This window comes from Tetrao urogallus (genome assembly GCF_951394365.1).
Source record: "Tetrao urogallus genome assembly, chromosome: 7".
NCBI lineage: Eukaryota > Metazoa > Chordata > Aves > Galliformes > Phasianidae > Tetrao > Tetrao urogallus.
This window is the reverse complement of record NC_136820.1, coordinates 37,745,826-37,768,136: the sequence shown is the minus strand read 5'-3', so window position 1 is coordinate 37,768,136 and position 22,311 is coordinate 37,745,826. Positions and strand designations below refer to the sequence as shown.

The 22,311-nt window shown below is 39.7% G+C and overlaps 1 protein-coding gene across 2 annotated transcripts in view; it reads left to right on the top strand.

Annotated features, from left to right (window-relative positions):
• Positions 1-22,311, top strand: part of NRP1 (neuropilin 1) — a gene marked incomplete at both ends in the record, with an annotated part of 105,412 nt that overhangs the window by 62,290 nt on the left and 20,811 nt on the right. For both annotated transcript variants that reach the window (XM_079538041.1, XM_079538040.1), the window contains 3 exons: positions 13,972-14,127; positions 17,263-17,407; positions 18,288-18,619. In XM_079538041.1, the coding sequence (XP_079394167.1) occupies positions 13,972-14,127; positions 17,263-17,407; positions 18,288-18,619 (633 nt within the window). The remainder of the gene's footprint in view (positions 1-13,971; positions 14,128-17,262; positions 17,408-18,287; positions 18,620-22,311) is intronic.

Sequence of the window (22,311 nt, the reverse complement as noted above, 5' to 3'; positions counted from 1 at the left end):
AATTTCTGCCTTTATGCCATCGTCTGAGAGTTAGGGATTTTATGTATCTTACTATTCATTAATCAGTTCACGTTTGCAGGTTTGCATACCTGCACACACTGCAGCTGGTTAAGTAGCAGTGTCTGCCTTTAAACTGCCAATACGCATATACAACTAGGGCATATATTTGAGATATGTACAATTATACGTGGGCAAAACAGCTTGAAAATTCAGCTCCAAATAGTAATTTCCTTAGTGTATCATTTTTTGTATAAGGGAAATATTATAGTTCTCCTTTCCCTTCCTTTTACCCCTCCCTTCAAGGTTAATGTTTTTGCTAAGACAAAAGAAACAGAAAACCTCAGTTAAGTATCAGCAAAGGGAGATTGGTATCTATAGAGGACGTCTAGAGGGCATGTGATATGATTGTCTCCTTTGAGGTGTTGACGTCTTTTGGACCATTTCACTAAAAATAATTAGGAAAATAGCTTTGGCTTGCTGTTAGCAATGGATTTGCATGAATTCCATCTGTGAACGTGAAATCCATTCTTTGGTAGAAAAACTGGGTGGCTCCTTTGTGGCTGACAGAGCACGAGCTCCTGGGCGCATCTGAGTGCTGCCTGCTTGCCAGGCTCTGCAAAATGAAAGCTGTATGTCCACTCCTTTCTTGTTTTGAAGTAAATGTCAGAGCTTAGATTCAAAATATCAGTAGCACAGTCATACCATCAGTCTGCGTGGTACCTTCTCCTTTTTTTTTTTTTACCCTCAAACACACTTTTTAAAATAACTGACTCGAGATTTGGAGTGACTCCATAATCAGAAACAGAGTCACTCCAGATTGAATTTCTTTAAAATCACATTAATAAAGTCTGTGGATTTTCTAATATGAACAGACTAAAGATATGCATGAGACAAAGGTTGTCAAAAATAAGCATAAAGTTAGTTTATTGTCATATGGAATGTTATTAGCTCTTCAAACTTAAGCTAAACATCCCTGTTTATTACACTGAGGTTTTATACACTGAGCTGCCTGACAGTGTGAAATAGCATAATTTAAAATAAATTTAAAAAAAAACAACCCTTTAATTTAATCAAGAGCAGAGTACTGACATTGCATTGTAAGTCATTGTCCCTCATTAACGTATCCTTTCACAGGAAAAATAGTATAGTGTTTCCATTTCTGTAATCTGAACAACAAACATGTTAATAGGTATCAATTACCAGCCAGTTTCAGTACTTAGAACCAGTAAGAAGGCCAGCACAAGGGTTTCACATCTGGTTTTAGTGAAACTGTTCCTGTCTGTGGTATTTAAAATTTAAAGAACTGCTGTTATTGTGCAATTGGGAATCCTAGGGGAGTACAATGTTAATGAAATCCATAACGTGCAGGGATTTTATGATTGCATTTTCAAGGCATTCCTTCAAAAGGGACAACTGATTTCTGCCATGGCAGCAGTAATTGTGCTTTTACAGAGTAGATTTAATGTTTGCATTTAAGAATGGCAGTTATGTTTACGCACATCTGAACAGGCAGTACGTGAAATCTTTGCAATTAGGGAACTTTCTGCATCTTACCTTTGAAGCCCTGGAGCAGGAGCCATAGGTGCTGTGCATGGAAATCCTTTGCATTTCTAGGCCATATGGGTGGTGGCAGTGGCCCACATGGGCAGGGCTGTAGGCAGATACTTGAGCCCCATGTGTGTGTGGTTTTGAAGGGAAACTGATTGCCTATTAACAGGGTCACTGGAACTTGTGCTATCATCAATTCTCATAATGATGTGGGTTTTCAAACCCACAAGGAGCAACACCTTCTGGGTACTTTTACTGCAGCATCTGTGTGCTTTCTGACAAAATCTTTCTCCTAATGCTTATGGCACGAATCTTTATGCTCCCACCGAGCTGAGTGATAGTTTCTAGGTGGCATCATTTGTCACTCATTGACCCCCAGTTTGCCCAGATAGCAAAGATGTGTTTGCACAACATCTTCAGTTCGTATTATGACTGGAGTTCAACAAAACCATAAATCTAGCTTTAAGAATCTAGAACCAGATCAAAACTTTGCAGCCACAAGACAAAAGGCACTAATCTGGTATAAACACACTCTGCTAGTTCAGATTTGTTCCAAAAGGTTAACAGAGGGTTAACATAAATAGACATTATACTCTGGATTGGGTATTATCTGTCATTCTGCAGCTGACACAGGGCCATACACTACGATGAATTCCATATTGTGCATTCTGGCTAACATGACAGAAATGGTTAATCCGGTCCAAATCTGTGTACTAGGTTTTCCAGCGGGGCAATGGAATGGCCAGGTTGGAGGCCTGCAGAGAGCAGGTCTGGCCCAGAAGGCTCCCAGATCCCAGCCTACTTGCCCAGATCCCTGCCTGCCACTCAGACCTCCTCCCAGCATCATGCCTCGGGCACCCAGGCTTGCACAGGGCCATCCTCCATCCCAGCCAGCCCTAAAAACAGCAGCCGACCCAGTGTAAAACTATCCTTCTGCATTCTGCAGCAGTGAGGTCTCTGGAGTACGAACGGGCCTCCTCACAAAGCAACCTGGGGGATCCCCTCGCCTCCACTGATTGAAATATCAGTTGTTTATTTAACACAAACTCTCCCATGCAAGGAAAATATACTTCCATTGATTTAAAACACTTCCATGTATACAGTGCTTCACCAGAATGAGAGGGACCTCTGAGGTGGAATTTTTCGTCCACATTTGTCTTCATTCCTTTAAATTTGCAGTAACCTACCTTCTTCATTACTTGCTCCTTTGTAAGTGAAACACAGAAACATGCACCGTTGATGTAAACTGGTATATAGATTAATATAGATTTATTCCTGCAGCACTTCTGAAAATAATCACAGTTTATCATTTGGTGTCTCGACCTTTCATCAGTGTCATAGCCTATCTCCTTATCAGGTATTCACTTAAAAATGTAGTCAGTATTTATATTGCTTCTGCACAGCACATTTGTTTCAGTAACAGGTTTATTCTTACATCAGGCAGCTGCTCAGGTTGACTTTCCTGAGTGAGCTTATCTAAATATTTCACGTGAAAGCTCAAGGAAGTGCAAATCAACACTGCCTTTGCTTCTACTGCTGTTATTTCTGCTTCTTTTGGAGTTTGATATTGCAGTGAAGTACATCATATTTCTGCATAGAATAATGGGAAACCTGGGAAACCCACTTCTGGCCTTTGAAGGACTGCCTGAGAACTGAGGCTCAGAGGCTTCATGGCAGGGCTTGCCCATCATTAGGGAGAACACTGACATGAAAGCACAAAACCTGCCAGTCCTTTGTCTTCCCTACCACTTCAGAATGCAAGTCATGTATTTGGATCATGTCATTTTACAGTTCATAACTGTACTTCAGCAATTACAAAAAGCAGAGTTAGCTTTATGTGGAAGAGTGTCACAGTTATCTTATAGTCTTAACATGTGTTTGCACATGGGCAAAGAATGACAAAAGAATATTCCTTTCTGGAAATCACAACAGTACAGACTGTGACACAGTGCAGAACTGGGGTTAATTGACCCAGCAGGATGCATTCGTACCTTTATTTACTGTGACATGGGAATAAATGGTACAGTTTCTCAAAGGCAAGTACTGAAATTAGGCAAGAGGGAGAGGGAGAACTAAAAGGGCCCTGCAAAGTGTGAAGTTTTTTTTTGTTGTTGTTTTTTATTGTTATTCAAAAGATTTTAAGAGCTATTTTAGTACCACAAAGTTCCCAGCCATAGATTTATCACTCTGGGGAGGCTGGAGGTATGCTCAGAGTGCTGTGTGCAACCACTGGCAGTCTTTTTGCTCCAGAAGTGCAGGTGCAAAATGCTGTTTAGAGGAAAAGCATTGCTGCATCCCACTGACATGTTTCTGCATCAGCCCAGGTACAGAGGGGAGTCCTGCGTGGCTTCGAGCAATCCTGCATGCAGCATATGGTGGAGCAGCAGAAGCAGAGACCCTCCGAGTCTCCACCACCAGCCTAATCATTATAATAGTTGCACTTCTTTCAGGGGATCCATTATGCAGAGATCTGAGCAGTTTGTATATAACTCCGTAATTACCTATGCATCCACTTCCCAGTCCAGCCCTACATCCCCTCAATGGCTGCAAGACAGATGGCCCTTTAGAGCTGAGGTAGCAAATTAAAAATGAGTCCAGCAAAAGCACTGAATCAGCAGCTACTAAAATAATCTTGTAAATTTATCTCACTTTCACAAAATAGTTCATTTCAGGAGGCAAAGAAATTAAAACCTTTAAATATGTTTTTAAACTAAATGTTTTTTGTTTTTTTTTTTTTAATGAAAGCATTTTTTTCTTCTACTTTCTTTCACAGAAATTAAAGCCGCTTGAAAACATTAGAAACAGAATGATTCTTCTTTTTTCTTCCCAATCATGCTCATGTGTTTAGCTTGACTCAAACCATTTGATATTGCTCAATGATATTTTTAACTGCCATGAAGGCAAAAAATCAGTTGTTTGTGCCATTCTGCTTGTCAGGGGAGCTCTCCTGGAGGGTCTGCAGAGCTTGTGTGGGCTGAGGCAGCCTTACCTATCCCACACCACAACATGTCTGTTCCTCTGAGCCCATGCTCTACACAGAGGTGAGGGAAGGTATCTCAAAAGGAGATTTTTTTTTCCAAGTCCAGCAGAAATAAATTAATCTACAAGACCAGGCAGGTGTCGGGCTGCAGGGAAAGCAGAGCTCAAGGCTAGAAGTTAAATGACTAAATGTAGTGGCTAAAAACACAGTCTTGGGTAGGAACACGCAGCTGAGGCATGTTATAATAGGCAGAGTTGTTACTGAGCTAAAGGTCTCTGCTCTCACAGGGCTGACCTCGGGCTGGAGATGATAGGTGCACTGCTGAGTGCTTTGCAGAGACGATTGTGTGGTTTTATTCACTCATTCCACACCTGCACTGCAGTACGAGGCTGAAGAGTTCATGAGTCCTGTGGGTCCTTCCCCATTTATTAGCAACTTATCTTCTTCTCACCAAAAAAAAAAAAATACATATATATATATGTATATATACACACATATATATACATATATATATATATAATTAGAGAAATACTTCCACTTTTGCTTCAGCTTTAACATTTTTGTTCAAGGCTTTAAAAAATTCTTTAAAAAAACATCACTGGAACTTCATAGCTGTCTGATAAACAAAGCCTATAAGCAGAGAAAGCACAGCTGACAGTCAAGAAATTGTTAAGCCAAAGTTGGGTTCCTTTGCTTTCAGGAGTGCCTGGCTCTTCCGCAGCCCTGTTTGCACGCAGCTCCCAGCAGCTGGTGATACCTGTGCAGTCTGGTCTTTCTCTCCTCTGCAGCCTCCTGCATTGAACACTTTGGGCCAAATTCATTTCTGGTGTTGATCCTTTGAAGCTGCTGATAAGATTAATTTGTCGTGTTGCTTATAAAACCTAGGCATATTTTAACTGGTCATATTTAGGTTAGAGATGATTGAAATGGAGACTAAGGTGGCTTTCAGCCTTAACAAAGGAAGCAGCAGGTCTTCCATTGCAAATCCTATTAAATTCAGACTATGGGTTGAGGGCTGACAGAGCATAGAATAACTTTAAAATGCTGTTATCAGGCTGTAAAAATTAACAGTCCATAGTGGTTTTTCCCCTTTCAGTGATATGCTTAACTAAGAAAATACATCCTGTGTTTATTTTACAAAGTCACAGCACTTAAAAATCAATGGCTTTGCCCTTTGCATGGCTAAAGATAGAGCAACTTTTAGAGAGACAGGGTGGGAGTACACAAACCAGGCATGTTCCTTGGCCCAAGAAACCCTGGAAATGAGATCCCAGAAGTCTGAGCAGGCTTTGCTGAGAAAAGGGCAGAAATGGAAAGGAAGCAATCTTCTGGTGCTTTGCTTTAGCACTACAGGGGAAGCACTAGAGGGAGTCTATAAGAAAAAAGGGGAGACACTCTTTAGCAACATCTGTTGTGACAGAACAAGAGGAAATGGTTTCAAACTAAAAGAGGGGAGATTTAGATTGGATATAAGGAAGAAGTTTTTTACAGTAAGGGTGGTGAGGCACTGGCATAGGTTGCCCAGAGAGGTGGTGGATGCCCCATCCCTGGAGACACTCAAGGTCAGGCTGGACAGGGCTCTGAGCACCTTGCCTAGTGTAGGTGCTCCTGTCCATTGTGGGAGGGTTCCTTCCAACTCAGATGTTTCTGTGATTTTGTCCGAGTGGTCACCAACCTGTGCATCCCTTCTGCTATCCCTGTACTCTTCCAAATGCAAAAGCACTGCACTCACCAGCAGGTCTTCCAGATCCCTGCCTCAGAAGGACTTCATCAACAGCTGAAGCTATGAAAAACGAACCAAACAAGATGATCTTGGCATGTCAGTCCCTTTTCTCTGAGCATTTACAGTCCCTTCCGCACATCATCTGACTGCAGTTACCTGACATTTTCTCTAGAAAGTAGCAAAAACTCATATTTTAAAAATAGCAATGACTTGTTTGGTGACCCAGTAGTAAATTAAAATCATCATACACAATGTGTATGAAATAGAAAATTGAATTTTGGTGCAACAAAACTGACAGTTCCATTTAACAGAGAATAAATGAATGCAGACTCCCGTGGATGACTGACTGATTTAAAGAGACTGCACCAATTTTCCCAGATGAGAAAACTGATCACAAGAAAATACATATATTTCTAAGTGACACAGGTTATACACCTTTTCCAATTCCCAGTGAAATTAAGCTTAAAAAATATTAAATCGTAGACACTGGCATTTTTTCCACGTTTTGTTGCTGTATACATAGAAAACTCAAAGCTCGAACTTTGTAGCAAATTCCAGTGATTTCAGAGGCACTTTCTCTGCATCTGTGATTGCACAGTCAAATCTTTCTGGTCTGAGACAGCAGAGGTTTAATTCTGTATGGCACATCACACCCTCACTTATGAGCTTCCTACATGATTAGCATAGGTATGCTGCAAAACAGGAAGAAGTAGAGGCAGTTCCTATGTGTTTATGCGTGTATAATATTGTACTTACATTTAGAGTGCCAAGATACATTTCAGATCAAGCCTTGCTGCCTCTGCCTCTGATTACAACAGGATAGTAGCTGGCAAACAAATGCTAGAAGAAAACATAGATAAAATTCAGTGTTTTCCACCCAGAGTCTGGTTATTCACATGTGAGGAAGTCTGGTAGAAAAGCTTTGCATTACTCATTTCCCATTTGTGCATAAGCTGCTTGGTACAGTTGGGAGAGAAAGAAGTCCTACAATTATGTCCCTCCCTCAGAAAAGAGCGGTTCTGCAAGTATTGCTATTGAGTTTCCCTTTTCTATAGTTTCTAACACAAACTGGGGAAGGTTACATTCAGACTGCACTAAATAGTTGTCTTCATTCCAGATCAGAGGATTAAACTCAGGTTTAAAATTAAATGTAAATTACAAATAAGTATTCAGAAAACGTTAATTAAAAGTATTACGTTCCTGACTCATTTATGGCTCAGCAAGGGTTCCTAAGTATCTTAGCTGGAGAAAGGGGCCATTCACATTCCTCTTTTTTTGACCAAGTCATTGTACATGTCTTAGGTTATCCATTTGCAAGTTAATGTAGTGCTGAAGCAAAGGTTTTCATTTTAAAGAAGTAATATTTCACAGCAAGATATGCTCCTGCAAGACGTAAAACAATCCTTTTCTAAAGGACTGGGAGTTAATCAGCCTTTCTCTGCATTGCTACAAAGAGGTTTTGAATGGCACAAGATACTGATTACTTGTATCCCAGAGTCTATAGAAATCCCAATACTATTACATTCTCCTCTCTTTGTTATCATAACTTGGTGTTCAGATTTTAAGTAGTTTTGAAGTAGGAAATAAATTAAAAAGAAGGTATTTTCTGAGTCTTCTGAATAATGATCATGTTACATCAGAGCCCTACAAGACCACATCAGGTGCAGCTTGGAATCCATGAAGAGTGGCAGGAGCACTCTGTCTCCACCCGCCAACACAGTCAGCCCCTTCCAGGGGACCAGCGCATTGCCCCTGCTCTTAAACTGACCCTTTCCAAGCCCCACACTGAAAACATCACACCGAGCTAATGTGTACCAGTGGCAGCACTTCTCCCAGCCTACTCACAGTATTTCTCTTTCACATTTGATCTTTATAGTTTCCATACTGGAGCGATTTGGTTTGCTGAATTCTGGAAATGTCTCAAGTTGAAATGCTAGTGTATTAACCTGCTGTACTGAGTCTCTTTTGTTTCTCTTTACCAGAGTGCTGCTTGCCAATTTTTACAACTACAGCAGATTTTACTATTCAAACAGAACCAGATGGAACACCAGTTCAAAGAACATGTCAGAATTAAATATTTCTTTTTTAATTAGTTGCTTCTGATTTATGCAAAAAAAAAATTAACATAAGAGTGGGAGAATGTGCCATGAATCCAGATGCAACACAGCCCACACAAGCATTATCTTTTCTCTGTCAGAGACACAGAGGCCTTTTCTTTCATTTTTTTCTTGTCTTTTTTTTCCCTTTCTTTCTGGATTTCATTTTTCTTATACTTTCTGCATCTTTTCTTTTTCCAGGAAGCCCCATAGTGACGACTGAGGTTCATTTATGTCTATTAGTCATACTTTTTCAGGATGATTTTGACTTTTCTCTTGTAGAAACTAGCTGATCTACCTCTGAAAAAAAAAAAGTCTGTACTCAGTACTGCAGTCCCAGCATCAGTATCTCAGTGTGATAGGCTCCTCTGAATCAGTTCTTTGTCTTCAGGCACACAGTCTTTACACTCACGTTTTTCCTGCTCAGAAAAGCATTTGGGCAGAGGGCAAAGATTGCAAGGAATATTTCAAATGCTAAAGAAAGTTCATTTGCTTGTTGCTGCCAAGCATTCTTCTTTGGCATGAATATTTGCTCATCTTCTTGTTCCTACCTTCCCACTTTTGCCAAGTCACATAGGCATCAGTTCAGTAAAGCATGCTGACTGAGGGCAGTTGTTTAGCACAGGCTAGAAGTTGAGCACATGATTAGCTGCTTTCTCTTGTCAGGCTTTCAGGATGTTGCTGTCAAAGTCAATGAGAAAGACTTCAGTGACTCAGGAGAGATCCTACCAACTGCAATATTTTTATCTTGCTTTGTTTGTGGAGCTGACACAAGTACCAATGAGAATTTTGCACAAAAGCCTTCACTACTTTCACTTAAACCCAGGATGAATATTTACACTCTGTCATTAATCAAGGGGTTGTGCTCTTTCAATGACAATTCAATTCAGGGATGAAGGCTTTTGGAAATAACACTCAAACCAAATTAGTGAAACTCCTTTCAGAATTTCTACTAGAGCTTGTGCCATTTTTACTTAGCATTGTAATCTTTTTTACTTAAAGCTCAATAAATAAAGCAACTAATTGACAGCTGTATGTACATCATGGGAGCATGTGATTGGTCAAAACAACAGCAACATCTAATAAAAAATATGGGATTAACAAATGAAAAAGATTAGCTCTTGATTAATTAAAATATTTGACAGAACAGTGAAGCATCACAACAGTCAATATAAATCAAAGCACTGTATGCTATCTGGGGAAATGACACAGTTCTCTAAAAATATTTACTTTGGTGTGTTGTGTCAAGTGATGGATTATACAGCTTTTCAAGCCACAAGAGATGCCCACAACAAAAAGCTTCCTGTTGTTAATCAAACTCCAGCGCTTTGTCCTTTATTTTCTCAGGCTGTTGAACAGACCTACAGTAGGAGTGTTAAAAGCTCGTGAAACTGCTCCCTTGCTACAGCTCACTCAGCAACTGTATTTTATTTAGGGAGGCAGATTTTCATTCTGAAAATAAAGTCTTCCAAACAATGACATGGTTATGTATGACGACAGGGAGAAGCAATATTCATTTTGTGCCTTGCGTTTTGTGTGTTGTTCATTAACCAGCAGTTTTGCTAAGATTTGCTGCGTGATATATTATGCAGAGCTAAATGTTATTCTTTTTCTCTCTCCCTAAATGGTCTCAAAATCAAATGTGCATGCCACCCGTTGCATATCTGTGTCTTACAAGTGTGTCACCCACCCACATATTTTGAAGACAGTAAGACAGCATTAAAAATATTTTTCCTGGAAGCTAAAAGATATTGCAGTATAAATATTGTTGAAGTAATTCATATGCAGAAATAGTGTCTTGCAATATGATTTCACAGGAAATAAACTGATTTTAGAAATAGGAAAAACTGGGACTTTTCTACACGAACATTTTTCTTCTGGAGAAGAAACACACACTGGAGATATTCCTCATTTCTTGGGGCCCGTTCTTGTAGGTAGGTCTGCTCCCAGACTTGTACTTACCAATAGAGGCGGTCACATTGCAACACAGGCAATTATCAAAATAGTTTGTTGGATAGGGCCCTAAGGCACCATTTTCCAGAAGAGAGAAGCTTTTTAATCTGAATGAAGGAAAGCAAGATTTCGAAAACGGACTGTCAGTATATTGCAGTTAGTTAAAGCAAAAATTCTATTCGTGGAAATGAAACGTCGTGATTTCAGGCTTGGAGACAACTGTCTATCTCAGACCGTGACCATACAGCATGCAGTAACTTAGAAAATTGTTTGCATCCTGTAAAATAAATTCCAGATGTTTGTTTATCATATGTGCAGAAAGCTAAATGTCAAATAATTGCAGGGAAATGCATTTGATGTTCGTCTTCAAAAGTACTGTGATTCATCACCATCTCTGCAGTTCATTTTAACATGAAACACAAGTTCTAAACACAAATAAAGGACAAGAAGTCCAAAACAGAAAGCTAGCTGTTAAAGATTCATATTAACATTGTGACTAGAGAAGAATGGACATGAAAAAAATGGGTTACCTCTGGTCATATTAACACTCTGTTGAGAAGGCACACTGAGCTGATTGGAAATTTAATTACTTGTGGAGCAAACACCTCCAAAAAGTATAGGAACTCCTACCTATTTGTGATACGTCTGTACTAGAGCTGCTGCAGTGGTTCCTCTAGGTAACATAGCACAAAAGAGCTCTGTTTTACAACCTCTACATTCTGGTACCTTCAGGTTCCAGTTGTTAATAGCAGTTAAAATGGTTGAGCTTCAACCCTGAAAAAATAGAAAGAGAACAAAATACATCAAAAAATGACTACTAAAGATTAATTTGACAGCTCTTTTAAGGTGTTTCATGCAATTTCCAGGTTTTCTTTTACATAATTTATTTCAATCACCTCACTTAGAGAGGATTGGTAAAGGTAGAGTTTGATTTACAAACACAGAGGTACCACAGAGAGGTGTTCAGTATTACAATTCTATTTTCAGGCACCTGGAGAGAAGCAATTCCTCTGTAGAGCTGTATTCCATGTCACAGTTACTGGCGCAAGGAGCACAATTAGGTTGCTTCTTCCATAGCTGGAGGCAGTGAACTGGAGGCCTACTCATAGTCTCCCTCTCTCAGTTCACTGTTAACTTTCACCAGGATAATTTCTACCTACCTGTAGAGTTCTGTCAGCTTTTAGGTCTGACAGTAGCTGTCAAAACTTACTGTGTACAGGATTTTGCTCCGGGCAGTGGGATGGATGGGTTTCAGGATTTTCAATGCCTCAGGAGTTAAAGGAGCGTTTTGAATATCAGCATTTGGGCCTTAGCAAAATGTGGGCACCTGAAGTTCTGTGATGGGACAAGCCTGAGGTGCCTGAGTGATCACAGACCACTGGCTGTAATTGTTCGCTCAGACATCAACTAATCAAATCTTCCCCTCAATCCGCAGTGTTAAATTTTAATTTAGCTTTGAATATCTAGAATTCTTGTAATAGGCCATTGCTTGACTTTATTCACAATGAAGTACTTACTGTATATTAAAAAGCCCCTACTAGAATCATTTCAAATCAGTTGGAATGGTACAGGCTTGGGACCCTAATCATTTCAAAACTGAAGAGCTGTTTCAAATTGTAAGAGAAGCAGATCATTTAAATAACTTAGCTCTGCACTCCCTCAGACTTCCAGATTTTCAAGTGCACTTCAGTCTGGAAGTGAATGTGGTATTGGACATAACTCAGCGCAGCACACTTTACAATCAGCAGAGTACAGTTTGGAGAGCATTTGAAGTTAAGCTGAGATTGCTCAGCGCAATGATGCCCAGATTCCCCCATTAACTTTCAGATTGCAACAATCTAACATCTGAGACTCTCCAGTTACTTTAAATCACTTGATTGTTTTTGTAAGGCTGTGCTCTGATTATTATTTTTTTAAGATTGATTTTTTTTTTTTTAATCATGAGATAACAAAATGTTGCACTATTTCACCTCTACAGACCAACACTTAAATGTTACATATAGGCTTCATCAGCCCTAAAAACCATGGCAGGGGCAGCAGCTTTGTGCTGAAAGCTGGTTCTATCTGTCACACACAAGGCTTCTATTCTTGTGTTGGAAGACTTCAGAATGACTTGCATATGACATGGGCATTGAGAGAGCAGGCAGTCTGTCCTCAATAGCACTTCCTTCAGCCATTTGAGAGAGAATGCAGAGCATGTTGATTTAACTGCTCCAGCGCCTTTGGATATATGACATACATCCAGGAAAAAGGATGCCTGTGGGACACAGGGGATGCATGTGCCCCATCCTGCATACTTTGGAAATAATGAGAAGGACTGAGACATTCTCTGGACATTCATGTGAGAAGGATTAATCAACCTATTATTATGCTCCTAAAGCCTGGTCAACAAGTTTAAGTGAATTAATTGCTCTGATTAATATTTTGTGAACAGTGTAATTTGTATTGAATTTAAATAATTTGCTTTAGGAAACAAAGAGAAGGTTCCAGCTGTGGAGAAAGCAGAGTGATGAATTTGATTTTATCAAGTTTGTTTTTATGGCTAAAGAAAAGCAGTAAGGAAATGGAGTGTTTCAAAGCTGTGGTCATCAGCCAGACAGTGTGAAAGTTTCATGCCTAGTTTCAGCTATTTGGCATCTGGACTTGTGCTCTGAGACATAGGTTTCTCTTGCCAGTAGAGCTGACTTGAGTAGTGTTGCTCCTGCACCCCACATCATCCTCCCAGCTACACTCATACAGCTTCAGTGACTATATACGATGACATAGATCTGGATTAGAAATAGTTTTTTTGAGGGGGAAGTTAATATAAATCACTTGTAATATCATGAGGGAAAGACAGAGAATGGTTGAGGAAGAGAGATGGCCTCTAGCAAGCATTTGTGTGCACACAATAGCATTCATTTCTATAGCAAGTTCAAATTGCCATTATTTTGTAAAGCTTGAAGTTCATTACATTTGTCAGTTGGAGCAAAATTATTGTACTTGTGTTAATGCCTCCTTTTTTCTGCAAATGCCTCATAGTGTACAAGCTAGCAACTCATTTGCCTTTCTCCCAACAAAATTGCACAGTGATTCATAATTATCATGTGAGTAAATAATGTACCATGGGATTCTTTTCTCCTCATCTGTTTGCAAGTGATGAGCTTGTAGGCTTCAGCAGAATTCTTTTTATCATTCCCTAAGTGCATGACTTCGATATCGTACTATTACATTTTATCCCATTTCTAATAATCCAGTCCTCAGGGTCATTCAGCTTTCACTGCATGGCTCTCCTCTGTATTGACAATGCCTGGTAGCTTTGTGTCCTCAGCAAATTTCATTTGCGTCTATGCAAGACAGTTAATGAAAGTATTAAGTAAGATTGTTCACCAGACTGGTCCTTGAGGAGCTTTGCAAATAACTTATCTACAGTCTGGTGCCTGGTTGCAGTGATGGGGTTTCTGATTCCTCCTCCATAAAGGAAATCCTCTGCCATGTGTGTAGCTGATCAAGCAAATGTTTCTTTCTGCTGTGATGGCCCTGTTAGCAATAAAGAAGACTAGTACTGTCATTAGCAACGATATACTGCAGTTTCCTTTATACAAACCCCTATTACCTCTGTGAAACATAGGGATGGGAAGGGTCACTTATGCACTGATGGTCCTCACATTCCTGTTTGTTCACTACCACAGGTAGATCTGGGCCTTCTCCGCTTCGTTTCTGGAATTGGGACCCAAGGAGCTATCTCAAAAGAGACAAAGAAAGAATATTACCTGAAAACATACCGTGTAGATGTCAGCTCCAATGGAGAGGACTGGATTACACTGAAGGAAGGAAACAAGCCTGTTGTAAGTTCTTTCTCTTTTACCTTTTTTTTGCCAAAAAAAATAGGCTGTTGAATTCCTTAGTTACTTTTAGCTGTTAAATAAGGGGAAAAAAAGAGAAAAAAAAAAGAGGAATAAGGTATCACAGGTTTAATCAGCATGATCAGTGTTAGCAGTATCCCAAATCCAAAAGGCAGCAATTTTCTCAGTAGCAAACGGCCCCAGAAATCATTTGTGTGCAGCAGCTGGAAAGGGTGTGAGGTTCTGCTTTGCTTATTGTAGCCACCAGAACTGGAGTGGTTTGGATCTTTTCCCTAGAGTATGCTGCTGTTTCCCTATTGACAGAAATTTCTGATGTGACCTTGAGAAAAAGATTATGGGGAATCTTTTAGAAAATGTATCAGTCCTTTATATACGGTGAAGCTCTGGATATGCGCTGCTTTGGTGCCTCAGCATAGTCACAGAATGGCCAGGGTTGGAAGGGACCTCAAAGATCATGAATCTCCAACCCCCCTTCCACACGCAGGGCCACCAACCTCCCCATTTAATACTAGACCAGGCTGCCCAGGGCCCTTTCCAACAGTTCCCTGTCTTTCTTGCACTGGGGGCTCCAGACCTGGACACAGAACTCCACATGGGGACTCACAAAAGCAGAGTGGAGGGGGACAATCACCTCCCTTCCCTTCTGGCCACCCCTCTTTTGATGGTGCCCAGGATACCATTTGCTTTCCGATCTGTCCTGCTATCTTGCAGGAGTGCCAGCAAGCCATTAGTAATTTGTTAGACTTTCAAGCATCTCAGTGATGGGGTCATGCAGGCAGATAATTAGGCTTATCTTTCCATCCTTATAGATTTTTATCACCTTTCCATTTATCAGCAGATTTGCTCCCTGTAACCTCCCAATGAACCAGCTTTAGACAGTTGTAAGAAAAATCTTCATTATCCACTACCATGAACATAAAGCTCATTACGGAGAAGTCAGTTCTGTCTCAGCTCTCAGTGAGGCTGTAACTTGCATTCCACCTCACCTGGGATACATCTGAGAGCAGCATCCCCAGTGGCTGCTGGAGGCTGATGCAACGTAGAAGACTTTCTGCTGTCTCTCCTCAAAACAGCTTTTTTTGTGACCCTTCTGTAAGGACTCAGATTGGCTGTGTAAAATTATGCTCTATCAGTGTAACTGTATCTAACTCTAAATATTTGGTTACTGGTTTGTCCCTTATTCATCTGTAAGTGTTACGCCAAGTCTGCTGCTTTTATCTAATCAAAATGGTAGCAGTGTTTAGCACATTTATCTTTCTTCTTTGAAATACTTTGTAAAGAAACAAAGAACAAGAATCTTGAAAGCCTCTTGAACAGGTATTATCCTGGTTTTACAGATGAGAAGGAACTTCAGAAGGTCAAATGCCTCAATGTAGGCACTGTGTAATGATGTAAAAAGGTACAATAACTGACTTGCCCAAAGTCACAAGAGGAGCCAACACTACAGTGGGTACAAGGCACAGGGTTTTCTGGCTCTGGTTCCAGTAACCTGAACAAATGCCTCTTTCAGAGTCAGACCATGCCTGATTTTCATTACCAGTTTCAATCTGTAAATTCTCCAAGAGTGTATTTTACACAAGTTTCTGTTGTACGTGCTGTCCTTCACTCGTTCTCAAATCACTTACTTTTTCAAAGGCTTTATTAAAAAAAAAAAAACAGGCTTCTTGAAAGGTCACATTTCTAAAATGACCTTATTTTGCTGTTGATCAGGACAAGGAAAAAAAACCTGTACACTGGTCTCCCTCTAAAAGCTTTGTCCAAACCAATGAAGGAGACTCAGCTGCTGAAGGAATGACAAAAGCAGGCAGCCGCCAGCATTCTAAGGAGGCCTCATGGCAGCGCTGCACTGCACGCTCACAAGTTAGGTGCCTTGAGAGACCCATTTCCTTGATCAGATGCAAACCTTGAGAGAACTACAACAGGTCCTTCCAAGAGAAAAAGAAAATAGCTGCTGAAAGTAAATGTAGATCCATTTAAAATCTTTTTCTGTGTATGAAACCCCTTTATTAAATTATTTAAGAAATAACTGAGCCTGGTGAGCTGGCAGCTGTGTGCTGCTGGCCTCCGCTCCAAATTAGTGCAGTTACTGCAAGTAACAAACAGGAAAGTAGACACTGTATGTAAGAAATGGGAAAACCTCCTATAAAAAGAGAGGGGACTGTATCTATGGAAAATAACAGGAAGCTTGTCCTCTCTACGTGAGAAAGAAGCAGGAAACTGAATCACTTTCTTTGGACTGGAACATTGCAAGATCTCAGCTCTGCTAGGAAGGAGCATGTTTGCAGGATCCTCAACATGAAAGAACAGCACAATCCTCTCTCTTCTTGTGGAAGTCTTATTGTTTATCTGATTTGACTGTTAGCCTCAGGGGACACACAGAGGCTAATCTCAGAACCCGCCATATAGACTTTAAATAGACTTCTATCTCAGAATGCAAGGAGAAAGAAAGACTGAGCATTTGTTAAAAAGGAGTTAAGCCCAGAAGGTCATCAGATCAAGGCTTGCATGACACACTCTGAAAAACTCTGAAACCTAAGGACAGCAAAACAAAGTGTTTTTAGCTTAATTCCATATAGGGAATTTTTATATGGTCTAATTGAAGTCCAAACCTTTAATTTGGGCATGAGGCTTTGTAGCTTTTGGCATCGTTCTACAAACATTTGAGTAATCAAATTGCCTTAATTGGGCAGCGAGGCATTTGGCCAGGACATGGCAATCCTTGGGTGGCAAGGACCAGTGTCTGCCAGTCCCACACAGAGGCCTGGGCGTTGGGAAGGTGTTAACATAGGCAGGGAGTGGGCAGGGCCTTGCTGTGCTCAGGTGAGTTCCTGCTCTCCTGACGGCCTTGAGCTCTCCTGCTGTGTTCTGCAGCGTGCTATGGGACATGGCTATTTTTCAGTATCACCAAACATCTTTTTCCTCGCAAAGGAAAGCTTAGCTGTCTGCAAAAATTATGCTGAGTTTAATGAAATACTTCCCCATGCAAGATTTTTCTCTCATCTCCCACAGAAATAACCCTGGTTAGATCTTATGTCTCTAGTATCTATAAAATACAGAAATCTAAACACCATTTAAAAGAAAACCTAACAAATATAAACCTTTTCTTTCCACACAAAGGTTTTTCAAGGGAATAGCAATCCCACTGATGTTGTTTACAGACCTTTTGCCAAACCAGTTTTAACACGTTTTGTACGAATTAGACCTATGTCCTGGGAAAATGGAGTATCGCTGAGATTTGAAGTGTATGGCTGCAAGATAACAGGTAAGTCTGGGGAAGGATTTTAGAACCAAGGGAATTTCTTGTGCCTATGCTGTGTTTTTTATTTTTGTTCGTGAAATACATCTTCACTATTTGTGCTGTGGTCTGACTGTAGAAATGTGAACAAAATGAGAAAGGAAATAAAACCCAACAACCCAAATGTACAGTGTTATCAGAATATTGTTCCAGAGAAGTTAAATAAAGTGTAATTACTTTTCATGCAATTACTCTACAGCTTCATGCAAAATGCCTCAGATACACACCACTCTTTTTTTCCCCTTCCTACCCTTCAGTCCCCCTCTCTTGCCTACTGTTTGCAGTTTGTTCTCAGCAGGTTGCCCAAGGAACAGACATATATACCTACGTTTAAAAACACTACAAGGTAAAAACCCCGGGATTTAAAGCCTGTTTCAGTATCTATACATATAAATTCATGTTCCCAGTGATAATCAGTATTACTTTTTGGAATGTAACTCCTTTGTATCACACAGATACCTCCCTACAGAACAACATTATAAATAATTTGCAACTGTTTTTTGGTTGATTTAGGAAACTTTCCCTAGGGAAAATTAGAATTCAGATATGACCCTGCACTCTTTGACTGAGCAAAAAGAATAGAAAACAAGAATAGAATAGGATTTTCTGATTCTTTTGGTTCCCATAAGGACAGAAATACTTGTGGTATTTTGGTACTTCCATTTCCTGCCAAAACTAGGAAGTGCATGTTTGAACAAATGAAAATTATATACAAATCCAAAAAGATTATTTTGCATGTAAGAAAGTAATAAATAGCTTATCAGAGTTGAAATGATCAATATGGCCTGTTTCTGCTTTGGTGCTTGTTCAGATTAACAGTTTAGTCCATTTGTTTTTTTCTCTGTAGATTATCCTTGCTCTGGGATGCTGGGCATGGTGTCTGGGCTCATACCTGACTCTCAGATTACTGCATCTACTCAAGTTGATAGAAACTGGATCCCAGAAAATGCTCGCCTTATAACAAGCCGTTCAGGCTGGGCACTGCCACCAACTACTCATCCATATACAAATGAATGGCTTCAAATAGACCTTGGTGAAGAAAAGAAAGTGAGGGGCATTATTGTCCAAGGAGGCAAGCACCGAGAAAACAAAGTGTTCATGAAAAAATTCAAAATTGGCTACAGCAACAATGGATCAGATTGGAAAATGATCATGGATTCCAGCAAGAAAAAGATAAAGGTAAGGAGGAATGCTCTGTATAGGGAAGAGCTTGCAGTAAATTTTTATACATTCATGTCTGATCTGAGGAAAGGCGCGTTTTTGGGTTGAAGCTAAGGTAAGACTCCTAGGACAAAAACACCAAATTGGTTGCTGTGGAAATGGTACAAAGCCCATATACCATGTACCATGTACCATCATCCCATGACATCAAACACCACAGCAAAGGTTTTGTTTGTTCAGCATCTAGTTCAGAAGACTTCTGACAGGAGTCGTGTGCCTGTGTGGCCTCTAGGTTATTCCAGAATCACATGTAATGGTAATACCCAGCACAGCCAAAAAAGTAGTTACCTCTGCATTTTTTTTCTGTTGACAGTGAGTGAGCTCATTTGAGATACAGAGTTACGTTTCCTTTGCTGTTTTTTTTTTTTTTCTCTCTTGATCTATAGAATGAGGATTTAACTCTCTAGGATACCTGCTGAATTTCTGAGCTGCCTGCTTTGAGAGCTACACAGGCTCTCCACAATGGTCTGATCAAAGCTGAACTGAAAGAAAATGATGTGGTTTTTGACATTATCCCATCCTAGGTGGAATGTACCAGTGGAGATTACTGGTGAAGCACCTTGATACATGCTTGGGAATAAGAGGCAGCTGGTGCATAGTTTGAAGCAGAAACCACAAGATGATATTTCCAGGGATGGGTCATATGAATTTCTGGGTTAAATGCTGAGGAAAAGAAAATGAGTGTGCTCCAGAAATGTTTCTGGGAATGTACTTGTCTTTTTTTTTTTGTCTTTGAATGCACTCTCTTCAGAACATCATACGCACTGTTTAACATGTTTACCCAAAATCCCTTTTATTGCTTTCCATACAGATTTGCTATTGTTGCTCACAGAGTCCATTTTTGCCTTGAGAAGCACAATTTTTTTCAGTCTTCCTTTTCGTTCAGGAAAGGAGCAGGCACTTTTACAGGAGCTGGTGCTACAGTATTGGAAAGATCAGGGAATCAGATAAACCAAAAACGTTTCCTTAAAAAGCAAATCATTATGGTGCTTGGCAAACAGAAACCTTGAGAGTTGCTCCATATCTTAGCAGAGTTAGTCTGAAAAGTCGATGTAAAAGCTGTTTTGCTATATAGACTCACCAGTCGGGCAAACCTGTGTTTCTTTAATGGAGAAGCTGAGTGTGCCCATGGATGTGGCTTTTCCAGGCATATTTGGTAAATATTGGGCTTCCTTTGCTCCTGTTTTAATCTCACTGAATCTCACTTTTCGTCATTTGTTACGAGGATTAAAACTAAATGAATTCAGCCTTTGCAATCAGCTCCCTTCTCTTGTTACCATGAGTTTTGACTTCATCATAAAGTGTGAAGAGAGTGTAAATCAACAATGGGATCTAACCATTTTCTTTCTAAAATAGATGTTGTTTTGACATGTACTTCTACACTGGGGCTCAATGAGGGAAAAAATAATGCCATATGCTTTCAAAGCAGTGCGCCGTCTGCTGCATGGCTTTCTGTTTTCTAATACAAGCACTTGCCATCATTGTCAGAAGTTAGTAGTTTGACAAGAAAACTAGAGTGCTAACTAACACACTGAGCCCATCCTCAGCTTTCATCACTACCAGAAATTAACTTTCAAAGGTTAATGGAATGAGGAGGGCTGGAATTCAAATCTCTTGCGGCCTAATTATAATCCTTCCCAAAAATTCAAGACATTTAATAAATTTTCCTCCAAAGTACTAGTTTTCTTAAAAGAGAATTAAATAAATCCTATGATTTGGGAGTCTGAGGGATTTAAAATGTTAATACTGGAATGTAGCATTTTTAAATCTAAGTAGAGCTGGATAGGACAGAATGCTATAATGAGTCACAGCAGGAACGTGGATTAGAAACAGCCCCATTTTATGAAATGAAACACATCATTTCACTTGGTTAAAGTCTTAACTTTCAATAAACAAACAACTGCACGCAAGGAAAGGGAAGAGAAACGACAAGCTAAATGTAAAAACAGAATATGTCCAAAGGATGAAACATCACCTCAAACGATCTTGTCATCCATGCCTGCAGCTCCTTCCTTAGGACTACCGTAACTCTTTTTTCTTTGGCTGACCCAATTTCTGCTATTTTTGCCTGTGCAGAATGTTTCCCCCTTCAGCCTATCTCGAGCACTTGAAGGAGTGAATATCACTCAAATCCTCAAACAACCACGCAGAACCCCACATTCATTTCAAAATCCAACTTGTTTTTGTTCTCCACAGGCTTACTCTAATTCACTCCGTAAATTGATCTTTGTCTTTCATTCTTCTTTCCTCCTTCCTCTTGCCAACTGATGACCTTTTTTTGGTTTTCACACCACTTCTGGTCATTTACTGCACATGAAAATTCTAAATGTCCTGCCAACTGGAACAACCTTTTTAAATTTCTCTGCCATACTTATTTTGATTTACAAATCTGTTGGGGAAAACCTTTTTTTTTTCCCCTCTTGCTGATTTATATTCCCTTTTGTTTTGTGATCGTTTATTGTACTTGTCTTTGTAACAAAGTAAATCGATTTGTGACATAGCATATATAAAAGATGCTCACAAAGTGAAGTATTACTGTGTACTCCTCTCTCCTCCCCCACAAAGAATATCAGTATGTATTTTAAATGAACAGTCAAAATTGAATCACAGGCAGCTCTTCACTACAAAGGACAATGATTCAATATAATTATGACTCAATATAATTCTAGATGCCTATTGAATTCTAATGTCTATGTGTCAGTACTCCAGTATTGATGTCTTTTATAAAACAGTTGTCATTATTATATGTTGCTATTAAGACTACTATTAAAAAGGAAGCAAGGATTCCTCAGATACGTCTGTCTATTTTCTGCAGATAAAATGGCATTCATTCTTTCACATGCGGTAGGTAGCTTTTTTGATCATTTGCCCTATATTGGAATTCAAATCTAATAATATGTAATTGCAAGTTAATTAGTTCTTGACAGGCCATATACATGTGAATTCTTGACAACTTTCTTCCAGGCACTGTCTGAACACGAGGTCAGACTGTGTCCCTTGAACCACCTCAGAGTTACAGTCTTTACTAAGAAATAATAGCAAAAGCATTTATGCAGAAATCACTTCACCCATCAACACTGGCTTATGTGACTGCAACATTGTCGTATGCGACTGGCGCTCTAACCAGTGGCCAGAAGGGATTCTGGACCGTTCGGTAGAAACAAGTGTAAAGCAAACACAACAAGGCTTTTAGGACTGCACTAAAACCACAAGCAGCTATCAGTTTTAGCTGTGCTCTTGGGCAATATAGCCAATTTTTCCTGTGGCTTCTGTTTTCTCTGTCCCAGCTCAATAGGAGGGCCGGGTTTTGTTGTCATCTAAAATGAAGGAAAGACAGGTGCTGACTTCTTCCTGAAGAAAGCTTCAGACCTCACAGCTATGAATTGGAAGTAGCAGCACTTCTAACATTGTCAAAGAAGGTTATTTGTATTGATTTGTAATTTAACTATTAACAGAAAGAAAAGCTGAAATCATTTTACTTTTACCTCTTTTATATACATTTAATATTTTGTTATTTATTCTTTACAGGGCCTTCTGAAGTTAAAAATTAGGCCAAAAATAACTCTCTTTAGCCATCTAGGCTTGTAAACACATCATGGAAAAGACTATTTCTTTGTACAGTCAAATTCATTCTAAGGACCTATTATCTC